We start from the raw sequence: 13,470 nt of genomic DNA on the forward strand, positions 1-13,470 counted from the left end.
GGCCGCGGCCGCGGAGCCCGAGGCGCGGCCATGGACCGGCCCCTGGCGTCCTCGTCGGCGGAGGCGGAGGAGGAACTGGAGTGGCAAGTGGCGAGTCGCCGGAGGAAGGCCTGGGCCAAGTGCCGCGGCTCCTGGCAGGCGTCGGAGACGGAGGATCTGTCCACAGAAGCGACGACGCAGGACGAGGACGAGGACGACGAGGAGGACCTCCCCAGCGCGCAGCTGCCGGCGGCGGCCGCGGGCAGAGGTGGGTGCGCCCGGGCCCGCGGGGGAAGCGGGAAGTGCGGGCTGGCGGCGGGGAGCGTGGCGTGCGCCGGGCTCTGCCAGGGCCTGGGCGGTCGACCGCTGGGGGGGACCCAGCACTTCCTATCGGGGTCCTCCCGCGGCACCCCGGACAGCCGCCGTGTCACCTGGTCTCCCCTGGATCGGAGACCGGGACAGATCGCTCGGACTCCGTGCGCTGTGGCCCCGTCGGTTTTCCAACTTGGGAGTGACCAGGTTGACCCCACACTCAGCGTTCCTTTGGGATCAGTAACCAGCTGTCCCCTGCTCTGCCCAGCAGGAAACGTGCCCAACGAGAAGATCGCGATATGGCTCAAGGACTGCCGGTGAGTCCGCGCGTGCCGCCGGCGACCCCCGGCAGACGTGACGCCCCCGCCGGGGGACTCGTGCGTCCCGAGGCCGCTGTAAACTTGTCACCGGAAAGGGAGCCGGCGATAGCTTCCTCCTTAAGTGACGAGAAATGGAAGTACTGTGACCACTTATGGTTGGCGGCTGTGTTGACTGTTCGGCGCCTTGGTGGCTCGGTTTGGTTAAGTAGCCTTTGGGCTGCTTGCTTCAAGGTCGGTGGTTCAAGCCCCCACCAGTTGCTCAGCTGGGGGAAGGGGAGACCGTCTGTCGTTCCCTTCTCCTTGTAGGTGGCTATGCATTGGAATGAACTCCGTGGCAGTGGGGTTGGTGGGGGCAGCCGTGGCGATAGCATGGCTTCCACAGTTAGGTCCCAGCTGCCCTGAAACCTGCGACCGATAATGCCGTGTTAATTACGTGCCCCTGTTTTTATTTGAAGGCATTCTTACATTTCAACAAGTATTTTCTCCTGCTTTGGTTTTGGCAGCTCTGCATCTGGCACCTAATCGTTTTCCTTTCATTTGCGTGGTAGAGGAATTTACGTAACGACACTAACTGGGCTTTTAAAAATTTCTATGCTTTCCTTCTGTTTGGGGAGCTATTAAAACCTGCAAACTTTGTACCTCTGGCTTACTTCTTGGCCATGGGTTTGTCCGATGGCGATGGAATTCACAGACGGGAAATGGAGCTTTGAAGGCATTCAAGTCTGTATAAATCTGCTTTAATTACATGCTTTGGCAACTGGCACAAAACATGTTTGATAAAATACAGAGGAGATGAATCATACTGCCAGAGCATTTGACTGCAGTAAAATGTGCCTGTCTCATGTTTTAATTGCTGTCTCCAGTTTATTTGTTCATTGTTAACGTCTGTGTGAAGATGGTCGTTTTATCGTTTTTTGTTTGGTGTTTGCTTTTAAGCACCTGTTTGCTTTCTCAGCTTATGTTCTCATTATTTTGTTCCTAGTTCCAGTGTCAAGGAAGTTTTTTTGTTTTTTTTTAAGGGGTTCTCATATAAGCCAGTTTATTTTACTTCAGAATAAATACTGGCCACTACTCTAAGGTTGCTGGGATTCAGATTCGACTGGGTGGCAGTTTGGTTTTTACTCTCTGGGTGTCCTGTTTTGATGACTATATAGGGGCCTCACTGTACCTCCTTCACTACAGAACTCTTAACCTTTCTAGCGAATCTCATAGCTCTTCTGAGAGAGAGTGAAATACAGACACTTCCCTGTGGGGCTGTGGTTAAAGCCCCGATGTGCCGCTCCATAGGCTGAAGAAAGATGGCAGTCCTTTGGAAGATTTAGAGCCTTGGCAGCTTTGTGGGGCAGTTCTACTCTGTCCGTGGTCACTAGGTGCCAGAAGTGATGGTGGCATTGGGTCTGGTTCTTTATGGTTCTCTCTCTAAAGCTGCGCAGGGGCAAGGCAGATATGCTCACCCAGTTTGAGGCCTTGACTCCCAGATTAACAATCAAGTGCTAACCCAGCGCTCTCCCTTTGAAATTAAGAGAATTTGGCTTATTGATTCCATTCCAGCACTGGATCAAGAAACCATCATAGTGTTCCAATGGTTTATTTGTTAGATATCCAAATGAGTGGAAACTTTTAAAGTGTGACACTTACCCTAAGCATGTTTCGGACCATGGAGGAGAGAGCCTGTGAAGCCAGTATTCTTTAAGTCTCTTCTTAGAGCTGTGCTTGAAAGAGATGTCTTGTTACTTTTGCTCTGGTCTTTCAGAACCTTCTATCTCAGTCTTGATTTAAATGCAGTACTGAGTATCGGTTTACTCTTGGTATCTTAAAATAGGTGTAGAATTCAAAATAAGTCTGTGGTATTTCACTGTTTAAATTTGGGTTTGCATTCAGAATTTTTTTAAATTAAACTTAGCATCCCATTGTGTGTGTTTATGATCTAGGAATGAATTAAGATTGTGTAAGAGCTCACGAAATAGGAGTATATCAATCAATTTTTAAAGTGCAGTTTTGAAAGATGAAAACAGCAGGCACATGCTGGCTTTGACTGTGACTCGATTATCGTTGAAAAAAACTTTTTGTTGTTGTTCTTATTGATTTATGTTGGGGTCTGATAGATTGATAGATTTTGGAGTCTGCTGCTGCTTCCTCAAAAGTCTCCCTCTCGTTCCCTGCAGTCACACATGCTGTACACGGAGGTGGCAGTCATTGGTACTCGGGAAAGCTAGAACGAATGGGCTTTGCAAGTTGACCACATTATCACAGATTTGACTCCTAGGAGATGTGTGCCTTATTTTTTTTTTTTTTGAGGTAGCAATTGAAGTTTTTTTTCCAAAAGCTTCGTATATGTATTTTGTACGTATCAATCAAGTGACCTGAAGAGCGTATTAACCCCTTCACAAGTTCTCGTATATTCTTTGCTTTCTTATTGTTTTCCATATCCTCCATAAAGATGCCCCCCCCCATCTTACAGGGACTCTTGCTTTATTTTCTTTTTTTTTTAAATTTTTTTGCTAAGTGGACCCCAATTGCTTGCATCTCAAAGCCAATAGAATTTTTGACCGAATTTGGAGGAGAGTAACCATCCCAGTGTGAGTGAGAGACTTCTTAAAGAAGAATACAAGTTCTCTTCTGTTTATTTTCCATTTTCTGTTAGGGCACAAATCCGCACAGGCACCCGTAAAAGGAGAATGCAGTGTTAGGGCCTCGAAAAGTAGCCACCAGTGAAGAACAGCTTTTTAAAGGCACGAGTTACAGTTACATAAAATTGAAGCAAAAACTTAAAGATATGGTAATATCTTTATGTGATGGCTTTACGGATTTTGCATTTGAAATGCACTCATTTTTCAAAGAACTGTCATTGCTTGCATAAACAGCAAACACAAATATTTAACAATTGGCATTTCAAGAATATTTCTTTGATATTTGGGAGATTAAGCTCACAGCTCATACAAATTTGTAACAGGTATAACTTGTTAACTGCAGATATGTTTGTATCACAAAACAGTTATCAACATACAATAATGTATCTTGTACGATACCTTAGTTTTGGATAACTTTACTTTGGAAAGTAGTTTTGTGTGTAAACAAAGAAAATTTTCAATGATCTGTGTTTGAACTATACGAATGTGAAAAACATTTTAACAGCGGCTGATTGTTCTTAATGTTGATTCTCAAGCTAATTTGTCGGTCATTTTCTTTTTAAAGCTAAATGAAGACTGTATATATATATATCTATATATATATAAGTTTAAACACAGAGCGTGCACCTCAAGCTTCTCCACTTAGGTATGAAAGAGAAATCTTGTTCCAAAAACTAGAGGTGGAGAAATAGATGAGGTTTGTGGAAACGGGAGCCCAATTTCTAACTAGAGTTTGACCTTTTTTTGCTTTAAGATTAGTTTACCAACTACTAAAGGGTTATTTTGCTTTCTTCTGATGCTTTTTCCTGTTTTGAGGAAGGGAGTGAGGGGAGCCTGCCTTATTTTTCCTGATGCTTATTGTATTTTCTCTCCTTTTTGTAAAGAAAATGCCGATTCATACCATTTATAATTGCCATTCTTGCTCTTAATTGCTGGCAGAGCAGATGGGAGATTAAATCAGTCCTGGTGGACTGACTTAAAGATAGGTTTTTGCTTAATTCTTAGCCTATTACATATGTAATTCACTTGCGTTCCTTGTGTGTTTTGGAAGGAGAGTTCAGCAGTGATTAGAGCTTGCTTAGCCATCACCTTTTGAGTAAGGCTGTGCCGTCTCGGCTCTGCAGATAGCTTTTCAAGACTAAGGCGTCTGTTTCTGTGGTTTCAGCACACCTCTGGGAGCCTCACTGGATGAGCAAAGTGGCGGTACTACGCTCAAGGGTAAGCGAAAGTTGCCTTTAAGTCTGTCCTTTGTGAGGACCTTATGTCATTTTTTCCCCCTCTGGGTGACAGTATAGGGGTACACATGAATTATACAAGAGATGTTTATGTGTATTTTAAAATGGTATTTGGAGTTAGAAGCCAAAAGGGGAGACACCTGGTCATGACAGTGATTTTAAGCAGATTACCAAACCCTTCCATAATGTGATACTGCAATACTTATTGTCACGCTAGCTCATCAAAGATCAGTTCAGTCTAAAAAGGGGATAGATAAGTATGCGAAAAATATGCTTTGAGTGAACTAGGTCAACTTCAGTGCCGCATTTCTGTGCTTACATTAGCTCAGGTTGCCACGCCTGAAATTTTACCACCTGCGTAAGGCAGAATTCTAAAGTTCAAAGTACAACAAGAATGTGCAGGTAGTGGCAAGGCACATTAAGAAAAAAATTACAGGATCAGGAAGATCGTGCTGAATCTCTCCCGACTCCATATGAGGGGTAGGATAATGATTGTTCCAGGACCTGGTTTCCGTGAAAGTCTCAGGTAAGGTATATTACCTCATTGAACATCTGCAAAGGAGTAAGAAGTCTAAAATGATGTGTTGACCAGCTTCTGAGAATTTCACCTAGTTCTGAACTGTGGCGTATTAGAATTTTAGGTTCAGAATAACTTGAGTTTATTAGGGCGCTGAAATATCTCACTGCTAACTTATAAAACATTTTGCCTGGTAAATTGATATGAACAGAGACAAATATTTTAACTGGGGGCTAGCAAAGAGTAAGCGCCCCAAGATCAATCTTCTGAAATTTCAAATGTTGCTTCCAGGTGTGCTTGTGCGAAATGGAGGAAGCTTTGAAGATGATTTGTCTTTGGGAGCCGAAGGTTTGTGGTGGAAGGACTTTATTTTCCTGTCGTCCATTTAAAATATAAAAAGGAAAGAAAAGAAAATGAGAAAGTCAAGTGCTTTCAGGTTTATGATCTTCAGAGATAAATTTAAATGCTCTGCAAATGGCCCATACACATTTCATATCCCGTCTTTTGATAATCTCATCTGTAGGAGACATGCAGGATGAATCTGAAAATCAGCGAAAAATGCTCGTATGTCTTCCTTGGATTTAAATACTTAAAGGAGCTGTTTGGGGCAAGCAGCGGTGATAGAACTGAGGGAAGAATTGTGCTGCAGAAGGAAGGAAGCTTAAATATTTATACGTGAGGAAACCAAATGGAAGCTTGTTTTTAGTGTGAGGTAGCCTGATGTCATACTTACAGCTGCAGCTTGTCTTTCTTTTTGCATCTAAGTGCCTCCTGCCGAATTTCTGATAGTAGAAGATTAAAGGACAAAGACAGAACAGTAGAATTTGATTAGGTGTGCAAATGCTGGTGCTAGTGCAGATTTCATTGACATCTTAAAAGTATATTATTCTTTGTAGAAATGTTCACAGATTATGAATTCCTTTCCTTGGATTTATAAGAAAGCTTTCCAACTGTGTGTATGTGTGTGTACATACATATATATATTATTGCTTGTTTTATTGGTTTCTTAAAAGTTATTTTGTAGCCCTTTGAACATGTTTCATTTCATTGGGTTGACTAGATTGTTGGCAGCTGACTTATTAAAGTGTACTTAAAAAAAGAATTAAGAATTTTATTACATCGTTTAAAATCATAAGTTGCTAAATAGTGAGTTTATCACTGAATTGAACATCCTTGCTCTTTTGCTGTTTTACATCAAACTGTAAGGTAGCTTATTTAGAGACTCTCAGACAGCATGGAAAAACTGCTACATCTTCCCTCCTGGGAGTGCAACTGGATGGCGAGTTCCGAAGCTGATCTTTTTGCTTAGCAGCTCAGGTGCTTAACTGCTGCTCCCCCAGGCCTGTGAGCCAGCATCAGGTTGACAGCAATGGGGTTGTTTTAGTTGAATATTAAAAATTCTAGACTGTATCTTAGTAAAGCTGTTTTTAGTACTTTTGTCAAAATATTTTTAAGGGCTAAACATGTTAAAGACCTTAAACTTACTGTTCCCTAATTGGTACAGTTGAGAATGTCAACCCTTTATTAAATGTATTTTGGTATTGCTGTAACTACTCGCTTTGGAAGTATCATGGCATTGAATGGTTTCATTGGAAACCAGAACATTAAAGGGAGCCCCATGAAAGCATGGAGCTATTAGATTTTAGTGACAATTATTTCAAAGCTACTTTCATTCATCCCATAAGTATTGAGTGCGGTGTTTTAGCCCTGGTAACACTGTGGCTTAGGCATTGTATTGCTAACCTTGAAGTTGGCAGTTCAAATCCACTAGCTGTCCTATGGGAGAAAAATGAAGTTGTCTGCTCCTGCAAACTTTTAGTCTTGGAAATCCTAAAGAGCTTTGTCCTCTAGGGTCACTGTATATGTACTGGAAATACAGAGAAACATAAGAAGTTGCCATGAGAGAACTGACTCAATGGCATTTGAGTACACATATACACACACACACACACACACACACACACACACACACACACACACACACGCACGCAAGGAGGGCTTTCAAAAAGTTCGTGGGAAGATGCAAGGGAAAAATAATAGAATGTTTCCATGAACTTTTAGAAGCCCCTTTGTGTGTATGGAAATACACATCAAGTATGATGGAAGTTATTTTTATAATTAGTTTCATTCTTTATATTTACCTAATAAGGTTAACTGCAGTGAATGTTTTTCATAAATGGAACCTTAATAGCATTGTTCAGATCAGCGGTTGTTAATCTAGGATCAAAGATAACTATTAAAAGGAAACATGCCATAATAAGCAGAATTTTAAAAAATTATATGCTAAGATTTGGTTGTAGCTGGAGCGACTTTTTAATTTTAAAAATATAAGTTAATGTAAATTTGCTACTATAATGCTAGATTATTGTGTCTTCAAGATATTCTCTACTAGACATTAAATTTTTTTAATACTACCTGTCACATGGTATTTTATTATTTATTGTAAAACAAAGAAATGTAATTTGCTATCTCTGGTCTTTTTATTTTAAGCACTTAAGTAGAAGTTTTAGATTACTACAGAATGAAAACACCCACCCCAAGTGAACATGCTGTGTATTATTTTTGATGACACAGATTTAATCAGCCAAGACAAAAATTGGGCATATTAGACGTTTTGCTGTAATATTGGACTTGCTCTCTTGACTATTGTATCTTAGTATAAGCAGTCCCAAGTTTAAGAGCATCTGATTTGCAGACAAACAACAGTTTTCCCTTTAATTTAATGTAAATTTGCCTTCCCTTTCACACATTTGAGTCAATTTACAGCAAAGTCTTCATCACAGTCACCTTCGCTTGCTACATATGCAGCTTTTAAATCCTGGGAAAGACTTCTAGCCATTTCTTGTACTAAAGTTAAATAAGAACTGTATGCACCTATTCTGGCTGATCTATAAAGTCTTAAAGACACAAATGGAACTGGTTCATCACCTGGAGACTGCCCCTAGGTATGGTCCTACTAACAATTGCCTTTTGCTTGTATTCTTTTTAACTGTAGCCAACCACCTCCATGAAAGTGATGCTCCCATTGACAACTGGTAAGTAGCTAAGTTTGTTCTATTTCTTTTAAAAAATGAGCATTTGTGAAGATAAAGTTTTATATAATCTGATTTTGCTTATAGCAACAATATATTGGCCAAAGAGAGAAGACTACAGTTTCATCAGAAAGGGAGAAGTATGAATTCCACTGGCTCTGGGAAAAGTAGTGGGACAGTTTCAAGGTAACTTATTATGAAATGACGGTGGAATTGTGTTATAGATTACATGCTCTTAACTTTTAGAAATCAGAAGGAAACCACTGTTTCATGCACCAGCATAACTAACAGTAGCATCTTTTAAAGACTATTAGGATTTAATGAAAGGCCACAGTAGTCTTATCATGCTCCTGGAAATGAGTGTTTTGAGCCCCAGCAACAGACTGAAATAAGAACTACTTAGTTGAGTAGCTTCTACTTGTGGATGACCAAAGTTCTCCACCTGTTAGGACATAAGTGAACTCTGACCTGAAAGTTCAAACAAACCTTTCTTAATTAGAAATTGGGTATCTTAGTTACATTGAAGCACATATTCCTAACATCAAACCTTATAAAGACCTTAAAATACATGCTCTGATGAGGCAAGTAAATGAACCTAAAGCCCAGTTTTAATTGTTAACCAAACTACTGGAATCTGAGCCTTCTCCCAGACATAAATTGAATATTCTTCCTGTTTAAGTTCCGTGCCTAATGTTCCAGCTTTCCCTCAATGCCACTCAGGAGGCTTGGGTTAGCACGCGGACAATGAGGGGGCAAGGGATCATAGTTGTTCACTTCCTGTGAAATTGGATCAGAAGTTACCCCTGTGTAACTTCCCTGCTCCCTGCACCTTACTCCTCCTCCTTCCTGAGTGGTGGAAATGGTCAGAGGAAAAGGAAAAGGTCCTCCTTCCCTTTTCTGCATCAGGCTGCCAAATGGATTGCCTCTTCCAGGAGAGCCAAAGATAAGACGGCAGCAAAGCTCAGGTTCTGCAGAATGTGCCCCAGTACCAACGTTCTACCTCCCATCTAGAGTAGTCTCTCTAGAGCATCCTCTCCTTTCATCTGTTTATTTCTTGTTCTCCTCCTTCTGCCCTTTAATTATCTTAGCTGCTTTGCTGGGAATCTCTTAAAATGACAAGAAAAGGAAGGTAAAGATTCACTTAGATTCCGGACTTCTTTCACTTAGAGCCTCTGAACGGCTCTTAGAGATGCCTAGTTCCCCATTACAAACTGCTTGAGAAACGGACTCTTTTGAAGGGTTATCTATCTGATCTAATATACAATGTTTAAAGATGATGAAGTCATAATTGCTTACAGAGCTGAAGCTGTAGAAGCGTTTTCTCCTGAGGAAAGCAAGAATATGTTTTCATCTATAATGTGACCTCCGGCCTGTGGTACTTTCATATTGTGATGTGTTTTATTTTTTTGTAGTGTTTCAGAGTTGTTGGAACTCTATGAGGAAGATCCTGAAGAAATTCTTTATAATCTTGGATTTGGACGAGATGAACCAGATATTGCTTCTAAAATCCCACCAAGATTTTTTAATTCATCATCGTTTGCTCGAGGAATAGATATTAAAGTATTTTTGAGTGCTCAGATGCAACGGATGGAAGTAGAAAACCCAAATTATGCTTTAACAAGTAAGGTTGTTAAGTATTTGCAGATTATTATTTTTATTTATAGCATCCATAGCCAAATAGTTAGAAGTTTTACTGGTTTCCAGAAATAACACTGGAATGATAAGTAATGTGAGTTAAAATAAGCATATGAAAGGATCGAGTAACTGTCTCACCAAAAAACTTTACATTTCCACCCATAGTGATTTACTTAAATCTTTGATTTTTATGTTTCTATTTACAGAAGTGTTCTTCCCTGCTTCCCTCAATTATTTGCTCAATTAAACATTACTGTAAATGACTTGCAGTGCCATATAATATATATATATTGTATATATATTATTACCTCCAGATTGTTTCCTCAAGAAGGGAAAGGACTTTAAAACATTCAGTGAAGTTGATCAATTCCAGGTGCTTTTCTAGAGATATAACGTGTGGATAATGGGATAATTTCGACTCATATCAGAGCCTGTTTTTTTTTCTTGCTGACCTGAGTTTCTCAAACTGGAGGCCCTAGGGACCCAAAGGATTGGCTTTTAGAGGTCTATGACCCTCAAATTAGGTATAAAGTAGGAACTTAAGTGCATTTCCTTAGGACAGCACTTGGAAGCGTTTCAATGGACTCCAAAACCTAAACTGAATTATTCAGGGTCTATTTTTTTTTCAGTATTGTCCTCATGTTTGTGTTTACTTTGAAATTTTTAGAAAACTGTAAATCCTAAGTGTAAAATAAAACTTCGCCCTTCCTACTTGGTAAAGAGTGTGTAAGTGTTAGATAAAGAAAAAAAAGTCTTTCAGAATCTTTGGGTTTAAGATCAGCTAATGGAATTCAAACTATAAGATTGTGTGTATCTAGATATGTATGTATATATGTGTGTGTGCTTATGTATATGTGTACATATCTATAAATGTATGTTTATAACTATGTACGTATGTATGAACATATATTTGTGTGTGTGTTTCTTTTTTAGGCCGCTTTCGACAAATCGAAGTGCTTACTACTGTGGCCAATGCGTTTTCTTCCTTATATTCCCAAGTCTCTGGGACTCCCCTGCAGAGAATTGGAAGTCTGTCCTCGGGGGCCTCAGTGAAGGAGACCGATTCACCTCCACCCTTAACTCGAAGTAACACTGCAAATCGTTTAATGAAAACACTATCAAAACTCAATTTATGTGTTGATAAAGGAGAGAAAGAAGGGAGCAGTCCTTCCCCCACGCTTGACAAAGGGAAAGTTCTAAGTGTGGCGGTGATGGAAGAAAGTGTTAATAAAAATGATCAAAAGGTTCAAAAACTCATGAAGAAGAAAGACTCCTCTTTCTTGTTGGCTACAGTGAAAGAAGAGTCATCAGGTAGTTCAGCGACTGTTACGGAGAGTGCCCACCTGGGTAGACCTGATGATGCCCTCAGTAGCTTTAATAGGGACATTTCAGATCAGCAAAGTAAAGCATCTCAAAGTAATGAGAAGAGACTGGAGGAGGAAGCTGGTATTGTCAAATCTGATTTAAATAGTGATTTCAACTTGCCTGGCCACAGCGAGCTAGAAAGCAGCACCGAGCTGAGAGGCACTCCTCTGTCCCCACCTGGGAAGGAGCCATGTGCACTGCTGACGAACCCCTCCATACGAAGCATAATGGCCCAGCAGAAGGATTCCTTTGAAATGGAAGAGGTAGGTAACAAATTATTGGGACTTCCCTGATAGTGAATTCGTATTTGTGCCCTCACAAATAAAAAATGTGTATAAAGTAACCGAGAAAATATGTGTACAATGAAAAATGGCTATTTAATTTATGCTAGAAAAATTCAATTCGACTTCCTAATTTTGACTTCGTTCGGTTTTCATTTTGTTTCACAACCAAGGCTAAGGACAAAGTGATGTCAGGGTCATGGGATAGTTCATCGGTTTCTCTTTTCTACTAGCTGGTATTTGAACTTTAACCCCTTTTCTCTCTGTTTACAATTTTGATGCCCAAGAAAGCCCCGAGAGACTATATTCAAATTCAAATCAATCTTGCGTAATAGTTACAAACACAGGTTTGGAAGGGGTTTGAGTTCTGTCTCTGCCACTGCATTGCTGCGTGCTCTGGAGAAAGCTTACCTTAACACGTCTCAGTAGGTAAATGTGAAGATGGCTCTGCAAGTCTAAACCAAAAACCTCACTGCCGTTGAGTTGATACCACTTCATAGCAACCCTGTAGGGAAAGGTAGAACCGTCTCTGGGTTTCCAAAATTGTAATTCTGTAAGAGCGCAGAGAGCCTCCTCTTCCTCCTGAGAAGTGACTCGTAGTTTGGAACTGCTGATCTTTCGGTTAGCAGCCTAACTCATAGCTTATCGCATTACTGGGGCTTCTCTGGCTTTGAGGGTAAGTTTTGGTCAAGGACTAGATACAGTATGGAGAAATGGTGTACCTGCAGGGGTAGATAGGGATCTTTGAAAGTTTGAAAATCCATGTCCCAGTGTGATTCCTTTGTGATGTTCTTTTGGTCTAAAACTTGTCCTGGTGCTCATAATTAAAGGACACATTTCTGCCTTTCATCGCAAACCCTCTTCTATAGCGGTCAGATTACCACTGGTTTCCTTGTTTTATTTACTGCAAAGCAGAATCAAAAAATCTCAATACAGCATGCGAAGTAGCTACAAATCTATTTTGTCAACTCAGACACACTTACATATGTTACTTTCAAATGTATCAAATTCTTTTTATAATTTGTAGAATCCTTGAATTCCAAGCTATGGCTTTTAAATTTTTACTTTGTTTTTAAATTAAGATATGGTATATGAAATTTATTTTAAGCATTTATAAAGTGCTAGATGTACTTGAGTGGTAAATTCATATTTGGTCATGATAGTCTATATTCTCTGCATAAATAAACAGATATATGTGTATGTGTATACATATACATAGACTTAAAATTGTTTTTCCTTTTTGCGCTTTGTACTGGCAAGGATAGTTAATAAAGAAACTTAAAGAAAACAACAAAACACTGTCATTGAGTCAATTCTGACTCACAGTGACCTCTCTAAGACAGGGTAGAACTGCCTGCCCTGTGGGTTTCCGGGATTGTAACTGTTTATGGGAGTAGAAAGCCTGCCTCCCCTTTCTCCGGAGGAGTGGCTGGTGGTTTCCAACTGCTTGCTTCTCGGTTAGCAGCCCAACGTATAACCACTTTACCACCAGACTCCTAAAGTGATGGCACTGAAGTGGACGTTTTTTGAAATGCGAGATTACATGCTTCTGTGGTTGAAGAATGCTGAAATACTTTTGTTTTCAGAAAAGGAATATGGCCAATAGCTACATTGCAAATGGAAGAATTATGAGAGTACTGAATCCCTTTCTTCAGATATACTTAAAATAAGGAGAAAAGCCTTCTAGAATTGTTTCTATCCCTTTGGGAATTTTAAAGAGCGCTTATAAAACAATGGATAAAGAAGGGAAATATGTGTTACTTTGATTTCCTCTTCTCTAAGCATGATTTGAATCATATTGACAAATGAAGAGAACAATCTTACTGAGGCAAAGTTTTAAATCCCATTCAAAGTGGATTGTTAGTTTTTTAAAACCCCTTTCCGTTGAGGTCTCATTCCTATTGGGAGTTTGCTTCCTGTCAAAACACTAACTCTACGAGAGAGCTCTCTGTCTCAGTGAGCCGGGTCTTGATAGATGACCGGTTGTCAGGTCCTTTGGGGTAGCCAGGTAGGAGCAAGCCTTGCAGGCGTGACTTTGTGTGGGGAGCCGCCTAGTCTCCATGAGGCAGGAGGTAAGGATTGTCAGTTGCAAGAAGTTGCGGGGCTGATTTGACGGTTTGTGGGAGCAAGAGGAGGAGATAGTTGAACAGAAAGAGACCTAAAT

The 13,470-nt window shown here is 40.4% G+C and overlaps 1 protein-coding gene across 5 annotated transcripts in view; it reads left to right on the forward strand.

Moving 5' to 3' along the window:
* Positions 1-30: 30 nt before the first annotated feature.
* Positions 31-13,470, forward strand: part of ITPRID2 (ITPR interacting domain containing 2) — a 42,489-nt gene continuing 29,049 nt past the window's right edge. For 3 of the 5 annotated variants that reach the window (XM_045293955.1, XM_004701470.2, XM_045293963.1), the window contains exons 1-8: positions 31-247; positions 563-608; positions 4,407-4,459; positions 5,285-5,341; positions 7,989-8,028; positions 8,113-8,211; positions 9,438-9,646; positions 10,594-11,288. In XM_045293955.1, the coding sequence (XP_045149890.1) occupies positions 31-247; positions 563-608; positions 4,407-4,459; positions 5,285-5,341; positions 7,989-8,028; positions 8,113-8,211; positions 9,438-9,646; positions 10,594-11,288 (1,416 nt within the window). Of the gene's footprint in view, positions 248-559; positions 609-4,406; positions 4,460-5,284; positions 5,342-7,988; positions 8,029-8,112; positions 8,212-9,437; positions 9,647-10,593; positions 11,289-13,470 lie in introns of those variants that run through there. The other 2 variants (XM_045293952.1, XM_045293967.1) reach the window with 2 other exon arrangements.

The sequence above is a fragment of the Echinops telfairi genome, unplaced genomic scaffold, assembly GCF_000313985.2.
Source record: "Echinops telfairi isolate 266 unplaced genomic scaffold, ASM31398v2 ScPeMD7_3;HRSCAF=10, whole genome shotgun sequence".
Lineage (NCBI taxonomy): Eukaryota > Metazoa > Chordata > Mammalia > Afrosoricida > Tenrecidae > Echinops > Echinops telfairi.